At 40.4% G+C, this 23,741-nt stretch overlaps 1 protein-coding gene, 16 non-coding genes and 1 pseudogene across 17 annotated transcripts in view; 5 read left to right on the top strand and 13 right to left on the bottom strand.

Moving 5' to 3' along the window:
- Positions 1-123, bottom strand: LOC130661531 (U2 spliceosomal RNA; annotated as a pseudogene).
- Positions 124-445: 322 nt separating this feature from the next.
- Trnar-acg (transfer RNA arginine (anticodon ACG)) lies at positions 446-518 on the bottom strand. Its single transcript has one exon. It is a non-coding gene; the product is annotated as a tRNA-Arg (tRNA).
- Positions 519-4,984: 4,466 nt separating this feature from the next.
- Positions 4,985-5,103, top strand: LOC130658260 (5S ribosomal RNA). Its single transcript, XR_008985477.1, has one exon. It is a non-coding gene; the product is annotated as a 5S ribosomal RNA (ribosomal RNA).
- Positions 5,104-5,431: 328 nt separating this feature from the next.
- On the bottom strand, positions 5,432-5,596 carry LOC130660217 (U1 spliceosomal RNA). The gene has a single exon (XR_008987418.1). It is a non-coding gene; the product is annotated as a U1 spliceosomal RNA (small nuclear RNA).
- Positions 5,597-5,781: 185 nt separating this feature from the next.
- LOC130661261 (U2 spliceosomal RNA) lies at positions 5,782-5,973 on the bottom strand. The gene has a single exon (XR_008988455.1). It is a non-coding gene; the product is annotated as a U2 spliceosomal RNA (small nuclear RNA).
- A 322-nt stretch (positions 5,974-6,295) lies between these two features.
- On the bottom strand, positions 6,296-6,368 carry Trnar-acg (transfer RNA arginine (anticodon ACG)). Its single transcript has one exon. It is a non-coding gene; the product is annotated as a tRNA-Arg (tRNA).
- Positions 6,369-6,959: 591 nt separating this feature from the next.
- Positions 6,960-23,741, top strand: part of LOC130657764 (histone H1-delta-like) — a gene marked incomplete at its 5' end in the record, with an annotated part of 61,044 nt that continues 44,262 nt past the window's right edge. Inside the window, one exon of the mRNA XM_057460768.1 lies at positions 6,960-7,456. Coding sequence (XP_057316751.1) covers positions 6,960-7,456 — 497 coding nt within the window. The remainder of the gene's footprint in view (positions 7,457-23,741) is intronic.
- On the top strand, positions 10,836-10,954 carry LOC130658259 (5S ribosomal RNA). Its single transcript, XR_008985476.1, has one exon. It is a non-coding gene; the product is annotated as a 5S ribosomal RNA (ribosomal RNA).
- Positions 11,283-11,447, bottom strand: LOC130660216 (U1 spliceosomal RNA). Its single transcript, XR_008987417.1, has one exon. It is a non-coding gene; the product is annotated as a U1 spliceosomal RNA (small nuclear RNA).
- LOC130661260 (U2 spliceosomal RNA) lies at positions 11,633-11,824 on the bottom strand. The gene has a single exon (XR_008988454.1). It is a non-coding gene; the product is annotated as a U2 spliceosomal RNA (small nuclear RNA).
- Trnar-acg (transfer RNA arginine (anticodon ACG)) lies at positions 12,147-12,219 on the bottom strand. Its single transcript has one exon. It is a non-coding gene; the product is annotated as a tRNA-Arg (tRNA).
- On the top strand, positions 16,688-16,806 carry LOC130658258 (5S ribosomal RNA). Its single transcript, XR_008985475.1, has one exon. It is a non-coding gene; the product is annotated as a 5S ribosomal RNA (ribosomal RNA).
- Positions 17,135-17,299, bottom strand: LOC130660215 (U1 spliceosomal RNA). Its single transcript, XR_008987416.1, has one exon. It is a non-coding gene; the product is annotated as a U1 spliceosomal RNA (small nuclear RNA).
- On the bottom strand, positions 17,485-17,676 carry LOC130661259 (U2 spliceosomal RNA). Its single transcript, XR_008988453.1, has one exon. It is a non-coding gene; the product is annotated as a U2 spliceosomal RNA (small nuclear RNA).
- Trnac-aca (transfer RNA cysteine (anticodon ACA)) lies at positions 17,999-18,071 on the bottom strand. Its single transcript has one exon. It is a non-coding gene; the product is annotated as a tRNA-Cys (tRNA).
- Positions 22,540-22,658, top strand: LOC130658257 (5S ribosomal RNA). Its single transcript, XR_008985473.1, has one exon. It is a non-coding gene; the product is annotated as a 5S ribosomal RNA (ribosomal RNA).
- On the bottom strand, positions 22,987-23,151 carry LOC130660214 (U1 spliceosomal RNA). Its single transcript, XR_008987414.1, has one exon. It is a non-coding gene; the product is annotated as a U1 spliceosomal RNA (small nuclear RNA).
- LOC130661257 (U2 spliceosomal RNA) lies at positions 23,337-23,528 on the bottom strand. The gene has a single exon (XR_008988451.1). It is a non-coding gene; the product is annotated as a U2 spliceosomal RNA (small nuclear RNA).

Genomic DNA, 23,741 nt, shown 5'->3' with positions numbered 1-23,741 from the left:
CCTCCATGACCCAAGGCCAAAAATCAGATTAATATACTGACCATTCAGAGAATGGCCTACCAGATATTAAACTGATAAGAACAGATACTACACTTGATCTTAGCCATTAGGCCGAGAAGCGATAAAGAACAAGCGTTGCCATGATAGGCATCGTCCACACACCGTAACTGCTTGTGGAGCATGTCACGTTACTGTAAAGCTTACAACTGTCACCGCGTACGGATGGACGGCGACATAGTAAAAATCACGGCTGTTGATTTAGCCGTAGGATGGAGAGCGACTGTAGCGAGTGGATGGTAACTTACATGAATGCTAACAAAGGCGACGATACTAAGTGCGTGATATTACTTTCCAATATGTCTGCGTACATTCCGTTTATCAACGCATTACGCCAGAACGTGCGCGCGCGTTACACAGTAGACCATGCAGCCGAAATGCGACAGTGCGACCCTGCCAGGAGTCGAACCTGGAATCCCCTGATTCGTAGTCAGATGCCTTATCCATTGGGCCACAGGGCCATGCTTATGACTTCGCCCCATCGTCATTTTCGTGCGCATTCGTTTTACTTACGACAGAATTCTTCGTGTTTGTAGCCATGAAAGAAAGGGACTTCTGTGAGTGAATTTTTTTACTGTGGTCTAATAAAAAAGTCGAAACGCAGTGCCCAATATATGAATTGCTCCTAATAGCCGGAAACAGGCCGTGTCGATGATGTAGGCCGACATACGCAACGCAAACCAAAGAACGCTTTATGAAAATCCTAACACGAGCGCGGAAGAAGCCCAAATTAACAGACTAGATGTAATGCTGAAGACCTCAAACTCCAGCAGCTTCTCTTGCAGACTATTGCGTCGTACTACAAATAAAAATTAACATGCTTTCGCATAGTCGCGGCACCCAAAACGGACATTATACGATGTACAGAAACACACATTTCTGTTTTCGCGCCAAATCAATTCCCGGGAGTGGTACTTTTACGTCCGCATACTTCGCACCGTCTTAAATTATATCTCATTTACACGGTAATGTTTAGTATACTTCTACTGTGATAACAAGCATCGTTTATCGTTGGATTGTTGTAAGAAAACATTAAAAATGAGTGAAGCAGCTTCTCCAAAGAAAATCGCACCCAAGAAGAAACCTGCTGCAAAGAAGACAGCTGATCACCCTAAATATGTGGACATGATCAAGGCTGCTATCGCTACCCTAAAGGAACGCGGTGGTTCATCTCGCCAAGCTATTACAAAATATATTCATGCAAATTACAAAGTTGCTGAAAACTCAGATCATCATCTGAAAATGGCTCTTAAACGAGGAGTAACATCAGGCGATTTGATTCAAACTAAAGGCACTGGTGCTTCTGGATCATTCAAGCTAGGTCAGGTAAAAAAAGAAAAACCTAAGAAAAAGGCCGCAGCAAAAAAGCCAACGGCAAAGAAGCCTACTGCAAAGAAAAGTACACCAAAAAAGAAGCCAGCAAAGAAGAGCACGCCAAAGAAAGCAGCAAAGAAGCCTGCCACAAAGAAAGCCTCGGCTAAGAAACCAGCAGCTAAGAAACCCACAAAGAAGCCTGTTGCTAAAAAACCTGCAGCAAAGAAGGTCAAAAAGACTCCCAAAAAGGCAGCAAAGAAGACCGCAAAAAAATAATTTGTGTGTATCTGGCTATTACATTAACAAACGGCTATTTTTATAGCCACACATTTACAAAAAAACATTATCTTGGTACAAAGTTAAACTTGTTTAAGTCACTTAAACAGTTAAAAAAGAGTAAATTTAAGATTAGATTCCCTAAGTTTAAGTATTTTCGTTTTTAAATTTCTTATTTTCTTGCTTTTACTTTTCTTGCCCTTCATATTTTTAACATTGTCAAACTTTATGTAGCATAAAATTTTTATGTAGCATAAAATTTAAACAGAAAGCAGGACAAAGTTTGATATAAAAAGCTAGCCGTAATATTTTTTATGGATGTGTGGCTATAAAAATAGCCGTTTTTTGTTTGGTAAGATGCTTAGGCACGTTCCCCACGAATTCTTCTTGCCAACTGGATGTCTTTAGGCATGATTGTAACTCGTTTTGCGTGAATGGCACACAAGTTAGTATCCTCGAACAAGCCAACAAGGTACGCTTCAGAAGCCTCTTGCAGAGCCATAACGGCTGTGCTCTGGAATCGCAGATCTGTTTTGAAGTCCTGAGCAATTTCTCGCACAAGACGCTGGAAAGGCAACTTGCGGATCAAGAGCTCGGTTGACTTCTGGTATCTTCTGATTTCTCTGAGAGCAACTGTACCAGGTCTGTAACGATGTGGTTTTTTCACTCCTCCAGTAGCTGGTGCGCTTTTCCTCGCAGCTTTAGTGGCGAGTTGTTTTCGTGGAGCCTTTCCTCCAGTAGATTTACGTGCAGTTTGCTTTGTACGAGCCATATTTTAAGAAGTCGATGTAGTACGGATACACAAGACGGTCTAAAATGCACTATCGCGCCAAAGTTTTATTTCTCATATTGATTGACAGCTAAGGTTCAAAACAAACCATTTGATTGGTGCTAAGAAAGTAATTTCTGATTGGCTGCATAATGACATTACGCTCATTACTTTAACATTTTTATAAAATCTGTGTTTTTTGGCTACGGGAAAACGGCTGTATCTTCTGATACACAAAAGCTTTTGACTTTTTTTTTTTTTAGTAAGTAGCAGAAGGTTTGGCGAATTCCAACGATGCCAAATTTATTGCCTTACTGAAACATTAAGACCACGAATTTTTAAAAAAACTACAGTTTTACTTAAAAAAATGTACAAAATGTTCGGAACATTTTGTAATGACGCAACTCTATTGGTTAATTAGGGTGTTTCCACGAGCAGTAGGTAATTTTATGGCCTCTTTTTAAAGCTGTCTGAATTCTGTTAACTCAAACGTTGTTTTTGTACTCGTTCTGTACGCAACTATATCAATATGTCTGGACGCGGAAAAGGAGGTAAAGGATTGGGAAAAGGAGGTGCTAAACGTCACCGAAAAATTCTTCGTGATAACATTCAGGGAATCACAAAACCTGCTATTCGGCGTCTTGCTCGACGAGGTGGTGTCAAACGTATCTCTGGCCTTATCTATGAGGAAACCAGAGGTGTACTGAAGGTTTTCTTAGAGAATGTTATTCGTGATGCTGTAACCTACACAGAGCACGCTAAACGCAAGACCGTTACCGCTATGGATGTTGTTTATGCCTTAAAACGTCAAGGAAGAACTCTTTACGGATTCGGAGGTTAAGCGTTGTCATTGCTCAACAAAAACGGCTATTTTTATAGCCACAAATCTTTTAAAACATTACTTTGTGCACGCTTCCAAATTACACAATGTGTAAAGTCTTGTCACAGTTACATTTATTGCTATACGATACTATGTCATATATGACACAAAAAAAATTTAGAAATACTTTGTAGGGTTAATTTGCCTGGGAGTGTTTCCGTGAAAAGCTGGGTTAAGTTAAATGTAAGCAATAACATGGATCAATGTACTTGTCTTTTCTGCAAGTACAGCTAATAATACGTATGAAAAGTGAAGCTAATCCACACACACATGGGGAAGTATTTTAAATGTAGGCTAGTGTTCTTAAGCACATTATTTAGAAGTTTTATTAACTTCGGTTAACTTGTAGTGACGCCAAGTAAATGTTTTTTTAAAGATGTGTGGTCTTAAAAAAGACCGTTTGTGTTTGGTAGACGTTGGTTTACTTGCTGCTTGTGTATTTTGTGACGGCTTTTGTTCCTTCACTGACTGCGTGTTTTGCAAGTTCTCCAGGCAAGAGAAGACGTACTGCGGTTTGAATTTCACGAGAAGAGATGGTCGACTTTTTGTTTTGAAGAGCCAAACGCGAAGCTTCGGAAGCAATGCGCTCAAAGATGTCGTTGACAAATGAGTTCATGATGCTCATAGCTTTGCTTGAAACTCCGACATCTGGGTGAACTTGTTTCAAAACATTGTAGATGTAAATAGCATAACTTTCCTTTCTCTTTCTCTTGCGTTTCTTTTCACCAGTTCCACCAATCTTTCCTCCTTTTTTGCCGGCTCTTTTTTCACCTTTCTTGGCTACTTTAGGTGCCTGTTTTCCTCCTTTAGCTGCTGCGTCAGACATGGTTAAAAATTTTTGCTACTTAACTTGTAAATAAGCATTAAACTGCAAGTCAAAACTTTTTGTTTATAAGTAAAAAAATCGGATCGAATTCGATCCGAAAACGCCGATACGCAATTTAATTGGTTAAAAAAAAAATCTTTTGTTTAATACTTAATTATGATTGGTTAAAAAAACATGATTTCGATCCTATTTTTATGATGAAAAAACGAGTAAAGTTTATTTCGTTAACACTTACGTTAAATATTCGTACGTTTTTGTATTAACTTACAAATCAAATCGCAGTTATGTCTGGACGTGGAAAAGGTGGAAAAGCTAAGGCTAAAGCCAAGACAAGATCCTCAAGAGCTGGACTTCAATTTCCAGTCGGTAGAGTGCATAGATTCCTTCGTAGAGGGCACTATGCTAACCGAATTGGATCTGGAGCACCAGTTTACTTAGCAGCCGTCTTGGAATATTTATCTGCTGAGATATTGGAGTTGGCTGGTAACGCAGCAAGAGACAACAAAAAAGCTAGGATTATTCCAAGACATTTACAATTGGCTGTTCGTAATGATGAAGAATTAAACAAACTTTTGAGCGGTGTAACCATTGCAGCTGGTGGTGTTTTGCCAAACATTCAAGCTGTCTTACTCCCAAAGAAGAACGACAAAGGACAGAAGAAGTAAACCGCTACACTCAGAAAACAACGGCTATTTTTATAGCCACACATCTTTAAAAAAACATTGTTTTTTTCACAAAACTATAACCTTAAAGTCTAATAGATAATCCATGCATACGCCTTGTCCTAAGTAACTCAAAGAAATTAAATAAAAAAATTTGATCACAACGTCAAAATAAATTGCACGTATTTGCACCTACTAATGTCTACGGCCATACCACGATGAACACACCCGTTCTCGTCTGATCACGGAAGTTAAGCATCGTCGGGCCGGGATAGTACTTGGATGGGGGACCGCCTGGGAACTCCCGGTGTCGTAGGCTTTTCATTTTCATTTGCTGTGATATATTTCTTGTTATAACAATTAAGGAACGTGGCGGTTGTTGAAAGTGTTTCCTATGACATTTTCCTACGACATTTTCAGGTGATAGTACGAGAAAAAAGAGCTTTCAAATGCATACAAACTCGATCTATTGCCGATCATCCAATAACCCTGACGGAATGGCAAATAAAATAAAATTCCGCCGCCTTCCGAGGACTTATATCGCAATCACGTTTCGTAACAGCCAAGCGAGGTTTTACCTTAGCGTTTAAGTCACCACCGACATTTGGCCGCGCAACTTTTCTAAGCTCATTCATTTTGACTTAAGGAGGGGGCGAGCGCGGACGCAGGCCCCCACTACCAGAAATTGTACGGTCGAGTTACTGACGTTTGCAGTAATCGCAGAGGTCAGCCCAAGCGTAGTGCAATGCAAGAGCCTCACTCTGGAAGAAAACCCTCATTGATCAGTCTTTACTTCCCCGTCAGGTAAGTATGAGTTGGAACTGCACCGTAGCATGAGGGTACCCTTCAAAGTTTGTTAATGCTTGTGGCTTGAGTGTGTTATAAACTGCCGTGTCGCGGGGCATAGGCTGTAATCTCCCCCAGTGTACGCGTTTTGTTCCCGCCGTAGACTATGCAGAGTGCCGTCGGAAAGAGGACTGCTATTATTCTTTTATTGCTTATGTGGGCCGCCATCGGTAATAGTGCAACACCAAGGCAACCCGTGGTCACGGCGTGAATGAATCCACCTCCATGACCCAAGGCCAAAAATCAGATTAATATACTGACCATTCAGAGAATGGCCTACCAGATATTAAACTGATAAGAACAGATACTACACTTGATCTTAGCCATTAGGCCGAGAAGCGATAAAGAACAAGCGTTGCCATGATAGGCATCGTCCACACACCGTAACTGCTTGTGGAGCATGTCACGTTACTGTAAAGCTTACAACTGTCACCGCGTACGGATGGACGGCGACATAGTAAAAATCACGGCTGTTGATTTAGCCGTAGGATGGAGAGCGACTGTAGCGAGTGGATGGTAACTTACATGAATGCTAACAAAGGCGACGATACTAAGTGCGTGATATTACTTTCCAATATGTCTGCGTACATTCCGTTTATCAACGCATTACGCCAGAACGTGCGCGCGCGTTACACAGTAGACCATGCAGCCGAAATGCGACAGTGCGACCCTGCCAGGAGTCGAACCTGGAATCCCCTGATTCGTAGTCAGATGCCTTATCCATTGGGCCACAGGGCCATGCTTATGACTTCGCCCCATCGTCATTTTGGCTTGCGCATTCGTTTTACTTACGACAGAATTCTTCGTGTTTGTAGCCATGAAAGAAAGGGACTTCTGTGAGTGAATTTTTTTACTGTGGTCTAATAAAAAAGTCGAAACGCAGTGCCCAATATATGAATTGCTCCTAATAGCCGGAAACAGGCCGTGTCGATGATGTAGGCCGACATACGCAACGCAAACCAAAGAACGCTTTATGAAAATCCTAACACGAGCGCGGAAGAAGCCCAAATTAACAGACTAGATGTAATGCTGAAGACCTCAAACTCCAGCAGCTTCTCTTGCAGACTATTGCGTCGTACTACAAATAAAAATTAACATGCTTTCGCATAGTCGCGGCACCCAAAACGGACATTATACGATGTACAGAAACACACATTTCTGTTTTCGCGCCAAATCAATTCCCGGGAGTGGTACTTTTACGTCCGCATACTTCGCACCGTCTTAAATTATATCTCATTTACACGGTAATGTTTAGTATACTTCTACTGTGATAACAAGCATCGTTTATCGTTGGATTGTTGTAAGAAAACATTAAAAATGAGTGAAGCAGCTTCTCCAAAGAAAATCGCACCCAAGAAGAAACCTGCTGCAAAGAAGACAGCTGATCACCCTAAATATGTGGACATGATCAAGGCTGCTATCGCTACCCTAAAGGAACGCGGTGGTTCATCTCGCCAAGCTATTACAAAATATATTCATGCAAATTACAAAGTTGCTGAAAACTCAGATCATCATCTGAAAATGGCTCTTAAACGAGGAGTAACATCAGGCGATTTGATTCAAACTAAAGGCACTGGTGCTTCTGGATCATTCAAGCTAGGTCAGGTAAAAGAAGAAAAACCTAAGAAAAAGGCCGCAGCAAAAAAGCCAACGGCAAAGAAGCCTACTGCAAAGAAAAGTACACCAAAAAAGAAGCCAGCAAAGAAGAGCACGCCAAAGAAAGCAGCAAAGAAGCCTGCCACAAAGAAAGCCTCGGCTAAGAAACCAGCAGCTAAGAAACCCACAAAGAAGCCTGTTGCTAAAAAACCTGCAGCAAAGAAGGTCAAAAAGACTCCCAAAAAGGCAGCAAAGAAGACCGCAAAAAAATAATTTGTGTGTATCTGGCTATTACATTAACAAACGGCTATTTTTATAGCCACACATTTACAAAAAAACATTATCTTGGTACAAAGTTAAACTTGTTTAAGTCACTTAAACAGTTAAAAAAGAGTAAATTTAAGATTAGATTCCCTAAGTTTAAGTATTTTCGTTTTTAAATTTCTTATTTTCTTGCTTTTACTTTTCTTGCCCTTCATATTTTTAACATTGTCAAACTTTATGTAGCATAAAATTTTTATGTAGCATAAAATTTAAACAGAAAGCAGGACAAAGTTTGATATAAAAAGCTAGCCGTAATATTTTTTATGGATGTGTGGCTATAAAAATAGCCGTTTTTTGTTTGGTAAGATGCTTAGGCACGTTCCCCACGAATTCTTCTTGCCAACTGGATGTCTTTAGGCATGATTGTAACTCGTTTTGCGTGAATGGCACACAAGTTAGTATCCTCGAACAAGCCAACAAGGTACGCTTCAGAAGCCTCTTGCAGAGCCATAACGGCTGTGCTCTGGAATCGCAGATCTGTTTTGAAGTCCTGAGCAATTTCTCGCACAAGACGCTGGAAAGGCAACTTGCGGATCAAGAGCTCGGTTGACTTCTGGTATCTTCTGATTTCTCTGAGAGCAACTGTACCAGGTCTGTAACGATGTGGTTTTTTCACTCCTCCAGTAGCTGGTGCGCTTTTCCTCGCAGCTTTAGTGGCGAGTTGTTTTCGTGGAGCCTTTCCTCCAGTAGATTTACGTGCAGTTTGCTTTGTACGAGCCATATTTTAAGAAGTCGATGTAGTACGGATACACAAGACGGTCTAAAATGCACTATCGCGCCAAAGTTTTATTTCTCATATTGATTGACAGCTAAGGTTCAAAACAAACCATTTGATTGGTGCTAAGAAAGTAATTTCTGATTGGCTGCATAATGACATTACGCTCATTACTTTAACATTTTTATAAAATCTGTGTTTTTTGGCTACGGGAAAACGGCTGTATCTTCTGATACACAAAAGCTTTTGACTTTTTTTTTTTTAGTAAGTAGCAGAAGGTTTGGCGAATTCCAACGATGCCAAATTTATTGCCTTACTGAAACATTAAGACCACGAATTTTTAAAAAAACTACAGTTTTACTTAAAAAAATGTACAAAATGTTCGGAACATTTTGTAATGACGCAACTCTATTGGTTAATTAGGGTGTTTCCACGAGCAGTAGGTAATTTTATGGCCTCTTTTTAAAGCTGTCTGAATTCTGTTAACTCAAACGTTGTTTTTGTACTCGTTCTGTACGCAACTATATCAATATGTCTGGACGCGGAAAAGGAGGTAAAGGATTGGGAAAAGGAGGTGCTAAACGTCACCGAAAAATTCTTCGTGATAACATTCAGGGAATCACAAAACCTGCTATTCGGCGTCTTGCTCGACGAGGTGGTGTCAAACGTATCTCTGGCCTTATCTATGAGGAAACCAGAGGTGTACTGAAGGTTTTCTTAGAGAATGTTATTCGTGATGCTGTAACCTACACAGAGCACGCTAAACGCAAGACCGTTACCGCTATGGATGTTGTTTATGCCTTAAAACGTCAAGGAAGAACTCTTTACGGATTCGGAGGTTAAGCGTTGTCATTGCTCAACAAAAACGGCTATTTTTATAGCCACAAATCTTTTAAAACATTACTTTGTGCACGCTTCCAAATTACACAATGTGTAAAGTCTTGTCACAGTTACATTTATTGCTATACGATACTATGTCATATATGACACAAAAAAAATTTAGAAATACTTTGTAGGGTTAATTTGCCTGGGAGTGTTTCCGTGAAAAGCTGGGTTAAGTTAAATGTAAGCAATAACATGGATCAATGTACTTGTCTTTTCTGCAAGTACAGCTAATAATACGTATGAAAAGTGAAGCTAATCCACACACACATGGGGAAGTATTTTAAATGTAGGCTAGTGTTCTTAAGCACATTATTTAGAAGTTTTATTAACTTCGGTTAACTTGTAGTGACGCCAAGTAAATGTTTTTTTAAAGATGTGTGGTCTTAAAAAAGACCGTTTGTGTTTGGTAGACGTTGGTTTACTTGCTGCTTGTGTATTTTGTGACGGCTTTTGTTCCTTCACTGACTGCGTGTTTTGCAAGTTCTCCAGGCAAGAGAAGACGTACTGCGGTTTGAATTTCACGAGAAGAGATGGTCGACTTTTTGTTTTGAAGAGCCAAACGCGAAGCTTCGGAAGCAATGCGCTCAAAGATGTCGTTGACAAATGAGTTCATGATGCTCATAGCTTTGCTTGAAACTCCGACATCTGGGTGAACTTGTTTCAAAACATTGTAGATGTAAATAGCATAACTTTCCTTTCTCTTTCTCTTGCGTTTCTTTTCACCAGTTCCACCAATCTTTCCTCCTTTTTTGCCGGCTCTTTTTTCACCTTTCTTGGCTACTTTAGGTGCCTGTTTTCCTCCTTTAGCTGCTGCGTCAGACATGGTTAAAAATTTTTGCTACTTAACTTGTAAATAAGCATTAAACTGCAAGTCAAAACTTTTTGTTTATAAGTAAAAAAATCGGATCGAATTCGATCCGAAAACGCCGATACGCAATTTAATTGGTTAAAAAAAAAATCTTTTGTTTAATACTTAATTATGATTGGTTAAAAAAACATGATTTCGATCCTATTTTTATGATGAAAAAACGAGTAAAGTTTATTTCGTTAACACTTACGTTAAATATTCGTACGTTTTTGTATTAACTTACAAATCAAATCGCAGTTATGTCTGGACGTGGAAAAGGTGGAAAAGCTAAGGCTAAAGCCAAGACAAGATCCTCAAGAGCTGGACTTCAATTTCCAGTCGGTAGAGTGCATAGATTCCTTCGTAGAGGGCACTATGCTAACCGAATTGGATCTGGAGCACCAGTTTACTTAGCAGCCGTCTTGGAATATTTATCTGCTGAGATATTGGAGTTGGCTGGTAACGCAGCAAGAGACAACAAAAAAGCTAGGATTATTCCAAGACATTTACAATTGGCTGTTCGTAATGATGAAGAATTAAACAAACTTTTGAGCGGTGTAACCATTGCAGCTGGTGGTGTTTTGCCAAACATTCAAGCTGTCTTACTCCCAAAGAAGAACGACAAAGGACAGAAGAAGTAAACCGCTACACTCAGAAAACAACGGCTATTTTTATAGCCACACATCTTTAAAAAAACATTGTTTTTTTCACAAAACTATAACCTTAAAGTCTAATAGATAATCCATGCATACGCCTTGTCCTAAGTAACTCAAAGAAATTAAATAAAAAAATTTGATCACAACGTCAAAATAAATTGCACGTATTTGCACCTACTAATGTCTACGGCCATACCACGATGAACACACCCGTTCTCGTCTGATCACGGAAGTTAAGCATCGTCGGGCCGGGATAGTACTTGGATGGGGGACCGCCTGGGAACTCCCGGTGTCGTAGGCTTTTCATTTTCATTTGCTGTGATATATTTCTTGTTATAACAATTAAGGAACGTGGCGGTTGTTGAAAGTGTTTCCTATGACATTTTCCTACGACATTTTCAGGTGATAGTACGAGAAAAAAGAGCTTTCAAATGCATACAAACTCGATCTATTGCCGATCATCCAATAACCCTGACGGAATGGCAAATAAAATAAAATTCCGCCGCCTTCCGAGGACTTATATCGCAATCACGTTTCGTAACAGCCAAGCGAGGTTTTACCTTAGCGTTTAAGTCACCACCGACATTTGGCCGCGCAACTTTTCTAAGCTCATTCATTTTGACTTAAGGAGGGGGCGAGCGCGGACGCAGGCCCCCACTACCAGAAATTGTACGGTCGAGTTACTGACGTTTGCAGTAATCGCAGAGGTCAGCCCAAGCGTAGTGCAATGCAAGAGCCTCACTCTGGAAGAAAACCCTCATTGATCAGTCTTTACTTCCCCGTCAGGTAAGTATGAGTTGGAACTGCACCGTAGCATGAGGGTACCCTTCAAAGTTTGTTAATGCTTGTGGCTTGAGTGTGTTATAAACTGCCGTGTCGCGGGGCATAGGCTGTATTCTCCCCCAGTGTACGCGTTTTGTTCCCGCCGTAGACTATGCAGAGTGCCGTCGGAAAGAGGACTGCTATTATTCTTTTATTGCTTATGTGGGCCGCCATCGGTAATAGTGCAACACCAAGGCAACCCGTGGTCACGGCGTGAATGAATCCACCTCCATGACCCAAGGCCAAAAATCAGATTAATATACTGACCATTCAGAGAATGGCCTACCAGATATTAAACTGATAAGAACAGATACTACACTTGATCTTAGCCATTAGGCCGAGAAGCGATAAAGAACAAGCGTTGCCATGATAGGCATCGTCCACACACCGTAACTGCTTGTGGAGCATGTCACGTTACTGTAAAGCTTACAACTGTCACCGCGTACGGATGGACGGCGACATAGTAAAAATCACGGCTGTTGATTTAGCCGTAGGATGGAGAGCGACTGTAGCGAGTGGATGGTAACTTACATGAATGCTAACAAAGGCGACGATACTAAGTGCGTGATATTACTTTCCAATATGTCTGCGTACATTCCGTTTATCAACGCATTACGCCAGAACGTGCGCGCGCGTTACACAGTAGACCATGCAGCCGAAATGCGACAGTGCGACCCTGCCAGGAGTCGAACCTGGAATCCCCTGATTCGTAGTCAGATGCCTTATCCATTGGGCCACAGGGCCATGCTTATGACTTCGCCCCATCGTCATTTTGGCTTGCGCATTCGTTTTACTTACGACAGAATTCTTCGTGTTTGTAGCCATGAAAGAAAGGGACTTCTGTGAGTGAATTTTTTTACTGTGGTCTAATAAAAAAGTCGAAACGCAGTGCCCAATATATGAATTGCTCCTAATAGCCGGAAACAGGCCGTGTCGATGATGTAGGCCGACATACGCAACGCAAACCAAAGAACGCTTTATGAAAATCCTAACACGAGCGCGGAAGAAGCCCAAATTAACAGACTAGATGTAATGCTGAAGACCTCAAACTCCAGCAGCTTCTCTTGCAGACTATTGCGTCGTACTACAAATAAAAATTAACATGCTTTCGCATAGTCGCGGCACCCAAAACGGACATTATACGATGTACAGAAACACACATTTCTGTTTTCGCGCCAAATCAATTCCCGGGAGTGGTACTTTTACGTCCGCATACTTCGCACCGTCTTAAATTATATCTCATTTACACGGTAATGTTTAGTATACTTCTACTGTGATAACAAGCATCGTTTATCGTTGGATTGTTGTAAGAAAACATTAAAAATGAGTGAAGCAGCTTCTCCAAAGAAAATCGCACCCAAGAAGAAACCTGCTGCAAAGAAGACAGCTGATCACCCTAAATATGTGGACATGATCAAGGCTGCTATCGCTACCCTAAAGGAACGCGGTGGTTCATCTCGCCAAGCTATTACAAAATATATTCATGCAAATTACAAAGTTGCTGAAAACTCAGATCATCATCTGAAAATGGCTCTTAAACGAGGAGTAACATCAGGCGATTTGATTCAAACTAAAGGCACTGGTGCTTCTGGATCATTCAAGCTAGGTCAGGTAAAAAAAGAAAAACCTAAGAAAAAGGCCGCAGCAAAAAAGCCAACGGCAAAGAAGCCTACTGCAAAGAAAAGTACACCAAAAAAGAAGCCAGCAAAGAAGAGCACGCCAAAGAAAGCAGCAAAGAAGCCTGCCACAAAGAAAGCCTCGGCTAAGAAACCAGCAGCTAAGAAACCCACAAAGAAGCCTGTTGCTAAAAAACCTGCAGCAAAGAAGGTCAAAAAGACTCCCAAAAAGGCAGCAAAGAAGACCGCAAAAAAATAATTTGTGTGTATCTGGCTATTACATTAACAAACGGCTATTTTTATAGCCACACATTTACAAAAAAACATTATCTTGGTACAAAGTTAAACTTGTTTAAGTCACTTAAACAGTTAAAAAAGAGTAAATTTAAGATTAGATTCCCTAAGTTTAAGTATTTTCGTTTTTAAATTTCTTATTTTCTTGCTTTTACTTTTCTTGCCCTTCATATTTTTAACATTGTCAAACTTTATGTAGCATAAAATTTTTATGTAGCATAAAATTTAAACAGAAAGCAGGACAAAGTTTGATATAAAAAGCTAGCCGTAATATTTTTTATGGATGTGTGGCTATAAAAATAGCCGTTTTTTGTTTGGTAAGATGCTTAGGCACGTTCCCCACGAATTCTTCTTGCCAACTGGATGTCTTTAGGCATGATTGTAACTCGTTTTGCGTGAATGGCACACAAGTTAGTATCCTCGAACAAGCCAACAAGGTACGCTTCAGAAGCCTCTTGCAGAGCCATAACGGCTGTGCTCTGGAATCGCAGATCTGTTTTGAAGTCCTGAGCAATTTCTCGCACAAGACGCTGGAAAGGCAACTTGCGGATCAAGAGCTCGGTTGACTTCTGGTATCTTCTGATTTCTCTGAGAGCAACTGTACCAGGTCTGTAACGATGTGGTTTTTTCACTCCTCCAGTAGCTGGTGCGCTTTTCCTCGCAGCTTTAGTGGCGAGTTGTTTTCGTGGAGCCTTTCCTCCAGTAGATTTACGTGCAGTTTGCTTTGTACGAGCCATATTTTAAGAAGTCGATGTAGTACGGATACACAAGACGGTCTAAAATGCACTATCGCGCCAAAGTTTTATTTCTCATATTGATTGACAGCTAAGGTTCAAAACAAACCATTTGATTGGTGCTAAGAAAGTAATTTCTGATTGGCTGCATAATGACATTACGCTCATTACTTTAACATTTTTATAAAATCTGTGTTTTTTGGCTACGGGAAAACGGCTGTATCTTCTGATACACAAAAGCTTTTGACTTTTTTTTTTTTTAGTAAGTAGCAGAAGGTTTGGCGAATTCCAACGATGCCAAATTTATTGCCTTACTGAAACATTAAGACCACGAATTTTTAAAAAAACTACAGTTTTACTTAAAAAAATGTACAAAATGTTCGGAACATTTTGTAATGACGCAACTCTATTGGTTAATTAGGGTGTTTCCACGAGCAGTAGGTAATTTTATGGCCTCTTTTTAAAGCTGTCTGAATTCTGTTAACTCAAACGTTGTTTTTGTACTCGTTCTGTACGCAACTATATCAATATGTCTGGACACGGAAAAGGAGGTAAAGGATTGGGAAAAGGAGGTGCTAAACGTCACCGAAAAATTCTTCGTGATAACATTCAGGGAATCACAAAACCTGCTATTCGGCGTCTTGCTCGACGAGGTGGTGTCAAACGTATCTCTGGCCTTATCTATGAGGAAACCAGAGGTGTACTGAAGGTTTTCTTAGAGAATGTTATTCGTGATGCTGTAACCTACACAGAGCACGCTAAACGCAAGACCGTTACCGCTATGGATGTTGTTTATGCCTTAAAACGTCAAGGAAGAACTCTTTACGGATTCGGAGGTTAAGTGTTGTCATTGCTCAACAAAAACGGCTATTTTTATAGCCACAAATCTTTTAAAACATTACTTTGTGCACGCTTCCAAATTACACAATGTGTAAAGTCTTGTCACAGTTACATTTATTGCTATACGATACTATGTCATATATGACACAAAAAAAATTTAGAAATACTTTGTAGGGTTAATTTGCCTGGGAGTGTTTCCGTGAAAAGCTGGGTTAAGTTAAATGTAAGCAATAACATGGATCAATGTACTTGTCTTTTCTGCAAGTACAGCTAATAATACGTATGAAAAGTGAAGCTAATCCACACACACATGGGGAAGTATTTTAAATGTAGGCTAGTGTTCTTAAGCACATTATTTAGAAGTTTTATTAACTTCGGTTAACTTGTAGTGACGCCAAGTAAATGTTTTTTTAAAGATGTGTGGTCTTAAAAAAGACCGTTTGTGTTTGGTAGACGTTGGTTTACTTGCTGCTTGTGTATTTTGTGACGGCTTTTGTTCCTTCACTGACTGCGTGTTTTGCAAGTTCTCCAGGCAAGAGAAGACGTACTGCGGTTTGAATTTCACGAGAAGAGATGGTCGACTTTTTGTTTTGAAGAGCCAAACGCGAAGCTTCGGAAGCAATGCGCTCAAAGATGTCGTTGACAAATGAGTTCATGATGCTCATAGCTTTGCTTGAAACTCCGACATCTGGGTGAACTTGTTTCAAAACATTGTAGATGTAAATAGCATAACTTTCCTTTCTCTTTCTCTTGCGTTTCTTTTCACCAGTTCCACCAATCTTTCCTCCTTTTTTGCCGGCTCTTTTTTCACCTTTCTTGGCTACTTTAGGTGCCTGTTTTCCTCCTTTAGCTGCTGCGTCAGACATGGTTAAAAATTTTTGCTACTTAACTTGTAAATAAGCATTAAACTGCAAGTCAAAACTTTTTGTTTATAAGTAAAAAAATCGGATCGAATTCGATCCGAAAACGCCGATACGCAATTTAATTGGTTAAAAAAAAAATCTTTTGTTTAATACTTAATTATGATTGGTTAAAAAAACATGATTTCGATCCTATTTTTATGATGAAAAAACGAGTAAAGTTTATTTCGTTAACACTTACGTTAAATATTCGTACGTTTTTGTATTAACTTACAAATCAAATCGCAGTTATGTCTGGACGTGGAAAAGGTGGAAAAGCTAAGGCTAAAGCCAAGACAAGATCCTCAAGAGCTGGACTTCAATTTCCAGTCGGTAGAGTGCATAGATTCCTTCGTAGAGGGCACTATGCTAACCGAATTGGATCTGGAGCACCAGTTTACTTAGCAGCCGTCTTGGAATATTTATCTGCTGAGATATTGGAGTTGGCTGGTAACGCAGCAAGAGACAACAAAAAAGCTAGGATTATTCCAAGACATTTACAATTGGCTGTTCGTAATGATGAAGAATTAAACAAACTTTTGAGCGGTGTAACCATTGCAGCTGGTGGTGTTTTGCCAAACATTCAAGCTGTCTTACTCCCAAAGAAGAACGACAAAGGACAGAAGAAGTAAACCGCTACACTCAGAAAACAACGGCTATTTTTATAGCCACACATCTTTAAAAAAACATTGTTTTTTTCACAAAACTATAACCTTAAAGTCTAATAGATAATCCATGCATACGCCTTGTCCTAAGTAACTCAAAGAAATTAAATAAAAAAATTTGATCACAACGTCAAAATAAATTGCACGTATTTGCACCTACTAATGTCTACGGCCATACCACGATGAACACACCCGTTCTCGTCTGATCACGGAAGTTAAGCATCGTCGGGCCGGGATAGTACTTGGATGGGGGACCGCCTGGGAACTCCCGGTGTCGTAGGCTTTTCATTTTCATTTGCTGTGATATATTTCTTGTTATAACAATTAAGGAACGTGGCGGTTGTTGAAAGTGTTTCCTATGACATTTTCCTACGACATTTTCAGGTGATAGTACGAGAAAAAAGAGCTTTCAAATGCATACAAACTCGATCTATTGCCGATCATCCAATAACCCTGACGGAATGGCAAATAAAATAAAATTCCGCCGCCTTCCGAGGACTTATATCGCAATCACGTTTCGTAACAGCCAAGCGAGGTTTTACCTTAGCGTTTAAGTCACCACCGACATTTGGCCGCGCAACTTTTCTAAGCTCATTCATTTTGACTTAAGGAGGGGGCGAGCGCGGACGCAGGCCCCCACTACCAGAAATTGTACGGTCGAGTTACTGACGTTTGCAGTAATCGCAGAGGTCAGCCCAAGCGTAGTGCAATGCAAGAGCCTCACTCTGGAAGAAAACCCTCATTGATCAGTCTTTACTTCCCCGTCAGGTAAGTATGAGTTGGAACTGCACCGTAGCATGAGGGTACCCTTCAAAGTTTGTTAATGCTTGTGGCTTGAGTGTGTTATAAACTGCCGTGTCGCGGGGCATAGGCTGTATTCTCCCCCAGTGTACGCGTTTTGTTCCCGCCGTAGACTATGCAGAGTGCCGTCGGAAAGAGGACTGCTATTATTCTTTTATTGCTTATGTGGGCCGCCATCGGTAATAGTGCAACACCAAGGCAACCCGTGGTCACGGCGTGAATGAATCCACCTCCATGACCCAAGGCCAAAAATCAGATTAATATACTGACCATTCAGAGAATGGCCTACCAGATATTAAACTGATAAGAACAGATACTACACTTGATCTTAGCCATTAGGCCGAGAAGCGATAAAGAACAAGCGTTGCCATGATAGGCATCGTCCACACACCGTAACTGCTTGTGGAGCATGTCACGTTACTGTAAAGCTTACAACTGTCACCGCGTACGGATGGACGGCGACATAGTGAAAATCACGGCTGTTGATTTAGCCGTAGGATGGAGAGCGACTGTAGCGAGTGGATGGTAACTTACATGAATGCTAACAAAGGCGACGATACTAAGTGCGTGATATTACTTTCCAATATGTCTGCGTACATTCCGTTTATCAACGCATTACGCCAGAACGTGCGCGCGCGTTACACAGTAGACCATGCAGCCGAAATGCGACAGTGCGACCCTGCCAGGAGTCGAACCTGGAATCCCCTGATTTGTAGTCAGATGCCTTATCCATTGGGCCACAGGGCCATGCTTATGACTTCGCCCCATCGTCATTTTGGCTTGCGCATTCGTTTTACTTACGACAGAATTCTTCGTGTTTGTAGCCATGAAAGAAAGGGACTTCTGTGAGTGAATTTTTTTACTGTGGTCTAATAAAAAAGTCGAAACGCAGTGCCCAATATATGAATTGCTCCTAATAGCCGGAAACAGGCCGTGTCGATGATGTAGGCCGACATACGCAACGCAAACCAAAGAACGCTTTATGAAAATCCTAACACGAGCGCGGAAGAAGCCCAAATTAACAGACTAGATGTAATGCTGAAGACCTCAAACTCCAGCAGCTTCTCTTGCAGACTATTGCGTCGTACTACAAATAAAAATTAACATGCTTTCGCATAGTCGCGGCACCCAAAACGGACATTATACGATGTACAGAAACACACATTTCTGTTTTCGCGCCAAATCAATTCCCGGGAGTGGTACTTTTACGTCCGCATACTTCGCACCGTCTTAAATTATATCTCATTTACACGGTAATGTTTAGTATACTTCTACTGTGATAACAAGCATCGTTTATCGTTGGATTGTTGTAAGAAAACATTAAAAATGAGTGAAGCAGCTTCTCCAAAGAAAATCGCACCCAAGAAGAAACCTGCTGCAAAGAAGACAGCTGATCACCCTAAATATGTGGACATGATCAAGGCTGCTATCGCTACCCTAAAGGAACGCGGTGGTTCATCTCGCCAAGCTATTACAAAATATATTCATGCAAATTACAAAGTTGCTGAAAACTCAGATCATCATCTGAAAATGGCTCTTAAACGAGGAGTAACATCAGGCGATTTGATTCAAACTAAAGGCACTGGTGCTTCTGGATCATTCAAGCTAGGTCAGGTAAAAAAAGAAAAACCTAAGAAAAAGGCCGCAGCAAAAAAGCCAACGGCAAAGAAGCCTACTGCAAAGAAAAGTACACCAAAAAAGAAGCCAGCAAAGAAGAGCACGCCAAAGAAAGCAGCAAAGAAGCCTGCCACAAAGAAAGCCTCGGCTAAGAAACCAGCAGCTAAGAAACCCACAAAGAAGCCTGTTGCTAAAAAACCTGCAGCAAAGAAGGTCAAAAAGACTCCCAAAAAGGCAGCAAAGAAGACCGCAAAAAAATAATTTGTGTGTATCTGGCTATTACATTAACAAACGGCTATTTTTATAGCCACACATTTACAAAAAAACATTATCTTGGTACAAAGTTAAACTTGTTTAAGTCACTTAAACAGTTAAAAAAGAGTAAATTTAAGATTAGATTCCCTAAGTTTAAGTATTTTCGTTTTTAAATTTCTTATTTTCTTGCTTTTACTTTTCTTGCCCTTCATATTTTTAACATTGTCAAACTTTATGTAGCATAAAATTTTTATGTAGCATAAAATTTAAACAGAAAGCAGGACAAAGTTTGATATAAAAAGCTAGCCGTAATATTTTTTATGGATGTGTGGCTATAAAAATAGCCGTTTTTTGTTTGGTAAGATGCTTAGGCACGTTCCCCACGAATTCTTCTTGCCAACTGGATGTCTTTAGGCATGATTGTAACTCGTTTAGCGTGAATGGCACACAAGTTAGTATCCTCGAACAAGCCAACAAGGTACGCTTCAGAAGCCTCTTGCAGAGCCATAACGGCTGTGCTCTGGAATCGCAGATCTGTTTTGAAGTCCTGAGCAATTTCTCGCACAAGACGCTGGAAAGGCAACTTGCGGATCAAGAGCTCGGTTGACTTCTGGTATCTTCTGATTTCTCTGAGAGCAACTGTACCAGGTCTGTAACGATGTGGTTTTTTCACTCCTCCAGTAGCTGGTGCGCTTTTCCTCGCAGCTTTAGTGGCGAGTTGTTTTCGTGGAGCCTTTCCTCCAGTAGATTTACGTGCAGTTTGCTTTGTACGAGCCATATTTTAAGAAGTCGATGTAGTACGGATACACAAGACGGTCTAAAATGCACTATCGCGCCAAAGTTTTATTTCTCATATTGATTGACAGCTAAGGTTCAAAACAAACCATTTGATTGGTGCTAAGAAAGTAATTTCTGATTGGCTGCATAATGACATTACGCTCATTACTTTAACATTTTTATAAAATCTGTGTTTTTTGGCTACGGGAAAACGGCTGTATCTTCTGATACACAAAAGCTTTTGACTTTTTTTTTTTTTAGTAAGTAGCAGAAGGTTTGGCGAATTCCAACGATGCCAAATTTATTGCCTTACTGAAACATTAAGACCACGAATTTTTAAAAAAACTACAGTTTTACTTAAAAAAATGTACAAAATGTTCGGAACATTTTGTAATGACGCAACTCTATTGGTTAATTAGGGTGTTTCCACGAGCAGTAGGTAATTTTATGGCCTCTTTTTAAAGCTGTCTGAATTCTGTTAACTCAAACGTTGTTTTTGTACTCGTTCTGTACGCAACTATATCAATATGTCTGGACGCGGAAAAGGAGGTAAAGGATTGGGAAAAGGAGGTGCTAAACGTCACCGAAAAATTCTTCGTGATAACATTCAGGGAATCACAAAACCTGCTATTCGGCGTCTTGCTCGACGAGGTGGTGTCAAACGTATCTCTGGCCTTATCTATGAGGAAACCAGAGGTGTACTGAAGGTTTTCTTAGAGAATGTTATTCGTGATGCTGTAACCTACACAGAGCACGCTAAACGCAAGACCGTTACCGCTATGGATGTTGTTTATGCCTTAAAACGTCAAGGAAGAACTCTTTACGGATTCGGAGGTTAAGCGTTGTCATTGCTCAACAAAAACGGCTATTTTTATAGCCACAAATCTTTTAAAACATTACTTTGTGCACGCTTCCAAATTACACAATGTGTAAAGTCTTGTCACAGTTACATTTATTGCTATACGATACTATGTCATATATGACACAAAAAAAATTTAGAAATACTTTGTAGGGTTAATTTGCCTGGGAGTGTTTCCGTGAAAAGCTGGGTTAAGTTAAATGTAAGCAATAACATGGATCAATGTACTTGTCTTTTCTGCAAGTACAGCTAATAATACGTATGAAAAGTGAAGCTAATCCACACACACATGGGGAAGTATTTTAAATGTAGGCTAGTGTTCTTAAGCACATTATTTAGAAGTTTTATTAACTTCGGTTAACTTGTAGTGACGCCAAGTAAATGTTTTTTTAAAGATGTGTGGTCTTAAAAAAGACCGTTTGTGTTTGGTAGACGTTGGTTTACTTGCTGCTTGTGTATTTTGTGACGGCTTTTGTTCCTTCACTGACTGCGTGTTTTGCAAGTTCTCCAGGCAAGAGAAGACGTACTGCGGTTTGAATTTCACGAGAAGAGATGGTCGACTTTTTGTTTTGAAGAGCCAAACGCGAAGCTTCGGAAGCAATGCGCTCAAAGATGTCGTTGACAAATGAGTTCATGATGCTCATAGCTTTGCTTGAAACTCCGACATCTGGGTGAACTTGTTTCAAAACATTGTAGATGTAAATAGCATAACTTTCCTTTCTCTTTCTCTTGCGTTTCTTTTCACCAGTTCCACCAATCTTTCCTCCTTTTTTGCCGGCTCTTTTTTCACCTTTCTTGGCTACTTTAGGTGCCTGTTTTCCTCCTTTAGCTGCTGCGTCAGACATGGTTAAAAATTTTTGCTACTTAACTTGTAAATAAGCATTAAACTGCAAGTCAAAACTTTTTGTTTATAAGTAAAAAAATCGGATCGAATTCGATCCGAAAACGCCGATACGCAATTTAATTGGTTAAAAAAAAAATCTTTTGTTTAATACTTAATTATGATTGGTTAAAAAAACATGATTTCGATCCTATTTTTATGATGAAAAAACGAGTAAAGTTTATTTCGTTAACACTTACGTTAAATATTCGTACGTTTTTGTATTAACTTACAAATCAAATCGCAGTTATGTCTGGACGTGGAAAAGGTGGAAAAGCTAAGGCTAAAGCCAAGACAAGATCCTCAAGAGCTGGACTTCAATTTCCAGTCGGTAGAGTGCATAGATTCCTTCGTAGAGGGCACTATGCTAACCGAATTGGATCTGGAGCACCAGTTTACTTAGCAGCCGTCTTGGAATATTTATCTGCTGAGATATTGGAGTTGGCTGGTAACGCAGCAAGAGACAACAAAAAAGCTAGGATTATTCCAAGACATTTACAATTGGCTGTTCGTAATGATGAAGAATTAAACAAACTTTTGAGCGGTGTAACCATTGCAGCTGGTGGTGTTTTGCCAAACATTCAAGCTGTCTTACTCCCAAAGAAGAACGACAAAGGACAGAAGAAGTAAACCGCTACACTCAGAAAACAACGGCTATTTTTATAGCCACACATCTTTAAAAAAACATTGTTTTTTTCACAAAACTATAACCTTAAAGTCTAATAGATAATCCATGCATACGCCTTGTCCTAAGTAACTCAATGAAATTAAATAAAAAAATTTGATCACAACGTCAAAATAAATTGCACGTATTTGCACCTACTAATGTCTACGGCCATACCACGATGAACACACCCGTTCTCGTCTGATCACGGAAGTTAAGCATCGTCGGGCCGGGATAGTACTTGGATGGGGGACCGCCTGGGAACTCCCGGTGTCGTAGGCTTTTCATTTTCATTTGCTGTGATATATTTCTTGTTATAACAATTAAGGAACGTGGCGGTTGTTGAAAGTGTTTCCTATGACATTTTCCTACGACATTTTCAGGTGATAGTACGAGAAAAAAGAGCTTTCAAATGCATACAAACTCGATCTATTGCCGATCATCCAATAACCCTGACGGAATGGCAAATAAAATAAAATTCCGCCGCCTTCCGAGGACTTATATCGCAATCACGTTTCGTAACAGCCAAGCGAGGTTTTACCTTAGCGTTTAAGTCACCACCGACATTTGGCCGCGCAACTTTTCTAAGCTCATTCATTTTGACTTAAGGAGGGGGCGAGCGCGGACGCAGGCCCCCACTACCAGAAATTGTACGGTCGAGTTACTGACGTTTGCAGTAATCGCAGAGGTCAGCCCAAGCGTAGTGCAATGCAAGAGCCTCACTCTGGAAGAAAACCCTCATTGATCAGTCTTTACTTCCCCGTCAGGTAAGTATGAGTTGGAACTGCACCGTAGCATGAGGGTACCCTTCAAAGTTTGTTAATGCTTGTGGCTTGAGTGTGTTATAAACTGCCGTGTCGCGGGGCATAGGCTGTATTCTCCCCCAGTGTACGCGTTTTGTTCCCGCCGTAGACTATGCAGAGTGCCGTCGGAAAGAGGACTGCTATTATTCTTTTATTGCTTATGTGGGCCGCCATCGGTAATAGTGCAACACCAAGGCAACCCGTGGTCACGGCGTGAATGAATCCACCTCCATGACCCAAGGCCAAAAATCAGATTAATATACTGACCATTCAGAGAATGGCCTACCAGATATTAAACTGATAAGAACAGATACTACACTTGATCTTAGCCATTAGGCCGAGAAGCGATAAAGAACAAGCGTTGCCATGATAGGCATCGTCCACACACCGTAACTGCTTGTGGAGCATGTCACGTTACTGTAAAGCTTACAACTGTCACCGCGTACGGATGGACGGCGACATAGTAAAAATCACGGCTGTTGATTTAGCCGTAGGATGGAGAGCGACTGTAGCGAGTGGATGGTAACTTACATGAATGCTAACAAAGGCGACGATACTAAGT

The sequence above is a fragment of the Hydractinia symbiolongicarpus genome, chromosome 9, assembly GCF_029227915.1.
Source record: "Hydractinia symbiolongicarpus strain clone_291-10 chromosome 9, HSymV2.1, whole genome shotgun sequence".
Lineage (NCBI taxonomy): Eukaryota > Metazoa > Cnidaria > Hydrozoa > Anthoathecata > Hydractiniidae > Hydractinia > Hydractinia symbiolongicarpus.
The sequence above is the reverse complement of the archived record's forward strand: the minus strand, read 5'-3'. Positions and strand labels throughout refer to the sequence as shown.